The sequence below is a fragment of the Phyllostomus hastatus genome, unplaced genomic scaffold (assembly GCF_019186645.2).
Source record: "Phyllostomus hastatus isolate PE091 unplaced genomic scaffold, TTU_PhHast_1.1 phas_scaffold_129, whole genome shotgun sequence".
Lineage (NCBI taxonomy): Eukaryota > Metazoa > Chordata > Mammalia > Chiroptera > Phyllostomidae > Phyllostomus > Phyllostomus hastatus.
The window spans coordinates 5,390,354-5,398,946 of NW_025334009.1; the positions used below are offsets into that span (position 1 = coordinate 5,390,354).

The window sequence follows — 8,593 nt, forward strand, 5'->3', positions numbered from 1 at the left end:
AACCAGTTTTGAGCATCCTGATCACCAGTGTTTTGAACTGTGCATCTGATAGGTTAGCTATCTCTCAGTCGCCTAAGAGGCTGAGCTCTAGGGCTTTTATTTGTTCTTCTGTTTAAGCCATCTTTTTTTTTTTGGAGGGGGGTCTGGTCACACCTGTTACATATGAGGGGCAGAGCCGTAGATGTTCACCAAGGCAGGGCACCCCAGTTGCTGGGTTGTGACATTGTATGTGGGGGCGGGGTCGAGAGGGAACAATGGCGCTTGCTCCATTCTCCATGGGACCTCAGTCCCCTCTGCTGCTTCCCCCAAGCAAACTGGGCCCCTCTGGTGCCAGTTCCCATGTGGGTGGGCTTGTGCACGCCATGGGACCCTCCAGGGACCTCCTCCGTGAGGATGGATGTCTCTCCGTGCACCTCAATTCCCACAGATGTCCTCGGTCAGTGTCCCTAGGCTCTATTTCCCAGCGCTGTGATGCTGGGTTGCTTGCCCTGCCTTGCTTTACTATCTTGGCCTCACTGGGTCTGCCGGTTGCCGGTTGCCAACCCTGGGCCGGGGTCTGCCAACTGTCACCTGCGCACTCAGGGTCCACCCGCTGTGGTCCTGCGCGCCCCAGACACCTCACGCGTCCCCCGATGTCTTACACGCCGATCCCACTGCTCTCTGCTCTCTGCACTGCCACCAGACCCGCCTGGCTGCTCGTCCCTGCCCCCCCTACCGGTCTGGATGCACGGGTCTAATTCAACTTCTTGGTTGTCCCACTTCCATTCAGATCAATCTTCTATCATTTCTGGATGTTATTCTGTTTCTAAATTGTTGTTGTCCCTATCTTGGTTGTGTGTGGAGGTATGGTGCGTCCACCTATGCCTCCATCCTGGCCGGAACTTCCCTCCAAATGTTTCTTGGAGGGCGAGACAGAGACTGAGAGTGGACAAGCCCTAGCAGGTTGGGTTCCGTTGGTTGGGCATCAAACCTCAAAGTCAAGGGTCAGTGTTTTAATTCCCCATCAGTGTACATGCCTTGGTTGCAGGTTCGGTCCCTGTCGGGGCACAAATGAGAGACAACCAATTGATGTCTCTCTCACATGGATGTTTCTCACCCTCTCTATTTCCCTACCTTCCCTTCTCTCAATCAATCAATCAATCAATCAGTCTACTAACCAATGTGAAGGAGAACATGGAGGAGGAGAAGGAGGAGAAGGAGAAACAGCTGACTGCCGGGAGTGCCTGGTGAGGGCGACCCCACTGTGTGGAGGGCTTTTGCAGAGTTACGATTTTCAAGGGGAATTGGAACTTTATGGGCATTGGAACCCTGCTGACCTCAGAAACCAGCCAGCCCTGACACTGACCTGCATCCCTGTGAGTGTTTAACAAATGTCTGGCGCCCCCTGCAGGATCACCCGTGTAAGAGCAGGGACAGCTCAGCAGCATCCCCAGCTGTGCTGCACACTGAGTAGATCTCCTTAAGACCCTACTAGGTCCTCAAGGAGGAAGGTGGGAGGGATGGGAGGCTGCGTGGGGGGCGGCCCTGAGAATGAGGCACTGTCCTGGGCCCCTTGGCCTGCTGCCTCAGCCCGTGTCCTCCTGGATGGAGCAGCCGCCCCGCCCATGCCTGTGTTTTGCCCGCACATGCGCACACGGTGCACCCGCACACACGCGGCCTCCCGGAGTAGGTGGTGGTAAGTGGGGGAAGGCGAGACAGGTGAAACTGAAGCCTGGAGAAAGTTGCTTTCACAAGGATTTATTTTTCAGAGTCCAGAGTTGGACCCAGGGCAAAACAGACCCTTGGCCCTAGGGCACAAGAATCACCCCGGTCGGGGAAATCTGGGCAGTCTGGGCAACCTGGGCAACCTGGGCAACCTGGGCAACCTGGGAAATCTGGGAAATCTGGGAAATCTGGCAAATGCTCCATCTGGACTGCCAAGCCTGAAAGCCACCTGCTCCGTGTCACCCAGTCCGACACCCTGAACCTGTCAGAGCAAGAAACAGTCTCCTTGTGGGGCCGCACCCAGCGTCAGGACCCCTCCCGACCTGTGCACCCAATGTTCCTGGGCCGCCCCAGGAGCCTGTGGATCCAGTCGCCCTCTGGCAGTGACCTTCGGAACATGTGGCTGAATCCCTGCACCCATCAGCAGCAGAGGAAGCTGAGGCCCAGACATGCCCACTGGCTTCCCAAGGTCACAGAGCCCATCCCAGCAACACTCAATGGATCTTGGGCTGAACTCTCATCTCTAAGTCAGTGGCTCTCAAACTTCAGCAGGAATCAGAATCCACAGGAAGTCTTCTTCAATGGAGATTGCTGGGCCCCACCCCAGAGTGGGACTCAGCAAGCCTGAGTGGGGCCTGAGAACTGGCATTTCTCATCCTTCCCAGGGGAGGCCACCCTTGGGGAAGCACTGCTCTCAGGGCCTGCAGAGCCAGTCCTGCAGACCTGGGGCTCAGCCTGGGGGAGGAGCCCAGGGCAGGGGGCTCTCTGGGCCCTGGAAGGAGCAGTGGTTAATGGGTCCATGAGCATGTTCCATGCACCACCACCCATGGGCCCCTACACACAGAAGGGGCCACTCACCTCCGCACAGTTGATGTCAAAGTAGCCACTGGCCTGGTCCAGGGTGACTGTCCCCGCACACTGTTTCACCAGCTGAAAAGAGGAGGCTTGAGGTCAAACAGGAATCTCGGTGCTTTAACCCTCTGGGCTCACCCCCGAGTCTGGAACTGCCCTCCAGATGCCCATCGCTCAGCGTCTCGGGTGGCCCCCTGGGCCCCCCGAGCCCCACCTCACCCCGTTCTCCTTGAATTCACACTGCTCCGGCGGCAGCTGCGTCGTCCTGGGGCACAGGGTCTCCTGCACTGTGAAGCTCACCGGCTTCGGGGTGCTGGGGTTGTCGTCCTGGCCAGAGAGAGAGTGGGGAGACCCGGACTGGGCACCAGCTCGTCTTCTCTGAGACAAGGGGTGTCTGCCCCTGGCTGCTGTGGCTCAGAGGGCTGAGCTTCAGCCTGGGCCCCGAACTGCCACTCGTTTGCTTCCCACTCCCAGCACGCGGCTGCGTTGCGGGTGGGCCCCTGGACACCAGTCCATGTTTCTCTCCCTCTTTCTTTCTGCCTCCATACCCCTTTCTACAAAATAAAACATGAAATCTTTTTCTAAAATAGCTTATTTAAGGGAAGGGACTTTCAACAACCCAACTGGGTCCCTGGCACCAGGTTGGGTGCTGGGGGACAGAGGTGAGCAGGACAGAGCCCATTGCTGCCCTCCCCGGGCACACAGAGGGCAGGAGCGGACCATAGACAAGTTTGGGGAACCGAGGGAAACCAGGGGCCTCCTGCAGGAAAGGCATTGTCCCAGGCACCTCGGGCGGAGCGGGCCCATCCCTGTGTGGGAGACACGCAAGAGCAAGGGAAACTTGAAGCAGGGAGGTCACAGCCAGACCCAGTGACCCCATTCTTCTTCCCGGAACTCTCAGGAGTCCCTGAGGACTGAATGGGGGTGTGGAAGGGGCACCTCTTCGCACAGTATAGATTCTCAGGGAGGAGACTGTCCTCTGGAGGGACACAGCTCAGGAAGGTCTCCTGGAGGAGAGGGGTCACACTGAAAGGGAGGAGTGCCCCCCTGACCACAGGTCCTGCCTGAGCAAAGCCAGTGGCAGTGTGGCCCACCTGGCTGGCCCAGAGCCCCCCTCCTGGGCATCCTCCCCAACTCACTGCATCAGGCCTCTGCGGGTCCAGCTCCAGCAGGCGGTAGAGATTAGCTTCCGAGGACCGCTGGTTGTAGCCGTCCACGGCAGCGAGCACAGCCTCATTGTAGCTGAGGACCTGGGCAGTGGCTGGAGGCACTGCCAGGCCCAGCAGCAGTAGCAACAGTGACCAGCGTCCCCAGGGGAGGTTGTCTCTCTGGGTCTCCATGGTCCCCAGTCTGCCTCCTCCCGACCTGAACGACCCTCCTTTATGCCTGGGCCTGTTGCAACAGCCCCACCAGGAGCCTCCCTGACCTGCCCCATCCCTGGCCACCTGCCAGGTGTGGGCTGGGCTTGCCTCACCTCTGCCGTGGCCTCAGGGGCCTGCTGGACAGTGGGTGAGGTCTGCCTCCTGTGCAACCTGAAGAAATCCTTTCTCCATCTTCTTGACACCATATCGGCCTGTCCTGGGCCCCTCAGGGAAGTTTCATCTGGGGTTGCTCAAGGGAGTTGAAATATCCCGAGGAGAGGAAGGGAGTCAGGCCCAGCTCTGCATCCTCCCCCACTGGGACGGCCTCCGAGCCCGCCCTGTGTGGGGAATTCACCAGCAGGTCTTCCTCCCAGGCCTGCCCGGCGCCCAGCAGGCTCTCAGGTCAGGCTGGAAGAGTGAATGACAGTGACCACCTCCACCTGCAGCCTTACCCCCCAGCCAGTCCCAAGGGCGGCTTCCAAGGTCACTTCATCCTGCTCTGGACCCAGCCTTTGTCAGTTCGGCGGCTTGGGGACACGTGCCCCCTCTCCTGGGCTCTTCTCTACTGCTTTCTGGTCTGAAACTGTCCCTAGTCCCCACCAGATGTGGGCTGCTGCCCGGGCCCCTGCCCCGCCGAGGCCGAGGAAGGGCAGCCCACAACCACACTCCACTTCTTGGCTGTCCCACTCAGAGCCACTGCAGGCTGGCCAGCCCTCACTGGGGACAGTGGCCACTCATCCCTCGTCTTTGTCTACCAGGTGCTGGTGGCCTCTCTGTCCTCATGAAACTGCCCCTGTCCCATCCTGCCCTGAGGCTCCTTCCTGGTTCCTCCCCTTGTTCCCTGGAAGCTGCTTCTTGGTCTCCCCCAGCACCCTTCCCTTAACATGGAGGGCCTGCCCTGGGCCATCCTGGGCTGCTTCTCCTCCCAGGCCTCACATCTCCCTGGGGACACCCTCTCTCAGGCCACCAGTCACCAGGGACACACAACAGCTGGTGTGCATCTCTGAGTTCAGGACTTCCAGGGTTAGCCCTGGCAGTGCCCAGGCGGCTGGGCCTGCTGTTTGGGCAGGTGCCCACTGCACCAGCCCTGAGCTGAAAGGCTGGGGAGCAGCTGCCTGCCCCTCCATCCTCCTGGGGACACTCCCCTCGGACCTCTGCCAGAGCCCCTGCCCAGGCCCCTGCCCTGGCCCCTACCACCATCTTCTCTCCTCCTAGATGTAGCCACAGCCCCCAGACTCCACCTCCTCCAGGCTCCAGGCTCTCCCCAGAATGCACTCTGCTTCCTCACATTGTCCAGGGCTCCCCCAAACTCTGAGTTGGCCTTTTCACTCCCAACATGCAGGAGCCCACACCCCCAGGCTGGTGTCAGGGCCTGGCATCCTGGGGCTTCCCTTGGCCCTCCCCTGCACCCTGCCCTGCCCCAGGATTCTGACTGCCACACTCCCCCTGCCAGTCAGGCCCCTCGGAGCCTCCTGCTCAGGGAACCCTCTGCTCGGCAGGCCCTTCCACCTATACAGCCGCCCCTGACCTGCACCCCGACACAGCAACCGCCTCCTCCTTGCTCCCATAGTCTCAGGGGGTGTCCTCTGATTTGACCCCCCTCACTCCCTGTTCAGTGCTCTCATTGAGACACGAGGCTGAGGCGGCTGGTGCTGCTGGTGGAGAGAGCACCCCTGGGGGAGATATGGGCCCACGGGATGGAGGGGTCCAGAGGGCAGGAGGGAAATTCTGCTCCCAGCTCTCCTGTGGAATGAATGGCCATGTGGCCAGGAGGCCTAGGGTATCCTTTGGCCTCTGTGGGCCTGTGGGACTCCTGGGCACTTGGACAGGGCCCCTTGGAAGGTAGCGGCCTGGTGCTGGGGCCGCTTGCGCACTCAGCCTCGGGAGAAGGAAGGGGAAACAGGCCTGTGTGCAACCCGGTGTCATACCCAGGCATTGCCCCAGGGGGCTCTTGATCAATTCCAGCTTGCACACCGGGGCCTGTTGCAGGGTGGGAGGAGGGTCAGCACCCTGAGGACATTGGACCCCTCAGACCTCTCCTGCACCGCAGACCTTTCTTCTGGCTTCAGGGTCCCAAGGAGCCCAACTGGGAGGGAAGGAGGTTTCCATGTGCGTGTTTAGACCAGGGCATGAGACCTGCCCAGTCCTGCGTTCCTCCGGGTCACGTGCCGCACACGCAGGGGCCCCTTCCCAATGGGCTGAGGGGCACTGACAGATGCTCCACACTCAGCAGCTGCTGCTGTCACCAGGGCTGGCGGCTGCCTCAGGGCTGGAGAGGACCTCAGCCTCTGGGTCGGGCAAACAGAAGTTGGGATCGCTGGGCTGCCTCTCACTCGCTGTGACTCCCTTTGCAACCCCTGCCCCGGGAGGGCCTCTGAGCAGCACGTGAGGTGAGACCTACTCTGGCCCCCACAGGCAGACTGAGGGGCCCACAGGGGAAGACCAAGGGCAAGCTGTGGACATGGTCCCGCTGACTGGCCTGCAGGGCTTCTCCTTGGGTGGAGAAAGGGACAGAGACACAGAGAGATGGAGACACAGAGAGATGGAGAGACAGGGAAGGCACAGGGTCAGGGAAAGAGGAACCAGGGCAGGAGTGGGCAGGATGTCTGAGGCTGTGGGAGCCAAGCCCTAGATGGTGGGGCTGGCCCCTGGGCACTGTCCCCACACCCACCCCCAACCCAGCAAAGAGAGCAGCGCAGCCCAGGAGCTGGAGCAGAAGGTCCCCCAGAGGCTGGTGCAAGGGTGTTGTCACCACCTGCCCCCCAGCTGGGGCTCCCCCCTTTCCCAATGCCCCTCTACTTCTCCTCCCAGTCTGCTTGAGCCAGGTGCTCTTTCCCATCCTGTGCTGCACTGAAACCCCTCCCTCCTCGGGCCCTCTCCCAGCCAGGGCTGGAACCCACCCTTCTACCTCTCAGGGCGCTCGCCTCCCTGCTGGGCCATGCTCTCAGGGCCCAGCCCCACCACCTCCCTGCAGGCTGCCTGAGCCCCCCTCTCTTAAGAAGAGCTCTGTCCACCCACCCGGCAGACGTCCTTCCCTGCCAGGCAGCTGACCCCTGGGGCACTGCCCCAGTCCACCAGGCATGGTCTAACAATCCTGACCTTCCAGTGGCAGGGTTGGGGTCTCATGAGGCTGTGCAGGAGAACTTTCTGCACTGAAGGGACTCTTCTGGATCTGTGCTCTCCAACATGGTAGCTACTGACCGCACATGGCTGTGGGCACTTCAAACAAGGCTAGTGTAACTGAGAAACTGGTTTCTTTTTGTTAAATCAAATATATTTTATTCATTATGCTATTCCAGTTGTCCCATTTCCTCCCCTTTATTTCCCTCCTCCCTGCACACGCCCTCCCACCTGCATTCTCCCTTTTAGTTCAAGTACACGGGTCATACTTACGACTTCTTTGGTTTCTACATTTCCTATTCTAATCTTAACCAACCCCTGGCTATTTTCTACCTACCATTTAGGCTTCTTATTTCCTTACCTTTTCCCCTGTCCACCCCCCCCCGCCCCCGCCATTCCCTCTCCACTGATAACCCTCCATGTGATCTCCATTTCTGTGATTCTATTCCTGCTCTAGTTGTTCTAGTTGGCTTTTGCTTTTGTTTTAGATTAGGTTGTTAAATACTGTGAATTTGTTGTCATTTTACTTTTGTATTTTTTATCTTCTCTTTCTTAAATAAGCCCCTTTAACATTTCATATAGTAAGGGCTGGGCGATGATGAACTGCTTTAATTTGACCTTATCTGGGAAGCACTTTATCTGCCCTTCCATTCTAAAAGACAGCTTTGCTGGATAGAGCAATCTTGGATATAGGTCCTTGCCTTTCATGACTTGGAATACTTCTTTCCAGCCCCTTCTTGCCTGTAAGATCTCTTTTGAGAAAGCATCTGACAGTCTGATGGGAACTCCTTTGTAGATAACTGTCTCCTTTTCTCTTGCTGCTTTTAAGTTTCCTCCTTCTCTTTAATCTTGGGTAATGTAACTATGATGTGCCTTGGTGGGTCCTTCGTGGGTCCAACCTCTTTGGGACTCTGAGCTTCCTGGACTTCCTGGAAGTCTATTTCCTTTGCCAGACTGGGGAAGTTCTCCTTCATTATTTGTTCAAATAAGGGTTTAGTTTCTTGCTTTTTCTCTTCTCCTTCTGGCACCCCCATGATTCAGATGTTGGAACGTTTAAAGAAGTCCTGGAGGTTCCTAAGCCTCTCTTCATTTTTTTGAATTCTTGTTTCTTGATTCTGTTCTGGTTGAATGTTTGTTTCTTTCTTCTCGTCCACACCATTGATGTGAGGCCCAATTTCCTTCCCATCACTGTTGGTTCCCTGTGCATTTTCTTTTATTTCACTTTCATAGCTTTCACTTTCTTCTGTAATTTGTGACCATATTCAACCAATTCTGTGAGTATCCTGATTACCAGTGTTTTGAACTGTGCATGTGATAGGTTGCTATGTCTTTGTTGGTTAGTTGTAATTTTCTGGAGCTTTGATCTGTTCCTTCATTTGGGCCATTTTTTTTTATTTTAATTTTTTTGTCTGGGTGCACCTGTTCGGTAGTAAGGGGTGGAGCCTTAGGTGTTCACTAGGCCGGGGCAACCCACGTGGCAGTATTCTAATGCCGTCTTTGGGGGAGGCCTCTGTGAGCACGTGGTCAGTTGCTCTACTCTCTGACAGTTTTCAGTC

General features: G+C 57.5%; 1 protein-coding gene across 1 annotated transcript; it reads right to left on the minus strand.

Moving 5' to 3' along the window:
- Positions 1-1,735: 1,735 nt before the first annotated feature.
- Positions 1,736-3,896, minus strand: LOC123830543 (cathelicidin-6-like). The gene is made up of 4 exons (XM_045856911.1): positions 3,696-3,896; positions 2,776-2,883; positions 2,563-2,634; positions 1,736-1,966 (listed from the first exon to the last, which is right to left on the minus strand). The coding sequence occupies exons 1-4, from the start codon at positions 3,894-3,896 to the stop codon at positions 1,802-1,804; spliced, it is 546 nt and encodes a 181-aa protein (XP_045712867.1). The 3' UTR covers positions 1,736-1,801.
- Between the last annotated feature and the right edge of the window lie 4,697 nt (positions 3,897-8,593).

Bases quoted from the DNA above. Each gene is read 5' to 3' on its own strand.
- LOC123830543 (XM_045856911.1), bottom strand. From the start codon at position 3,896: ATGGAGACCCAGAGAGACAACCTCCCCTGGGGACGCTGGTCACTGTTG. The intron at 2,884-3,695 runs GTGAGTTGGGGA...CTCTCTGGCCAG, and splicing joins ACCCGCAGAGGCCTGATGCA to GACGACAACCCCAGCACCCC. The intron at 1,967-2,562 runs GTGAGTGGCCCC...TTGCTCTGACAG, and splicing joins TTGACATCAACTGTGCGGAG to GTTCAGGGTGTCGGACTGGG.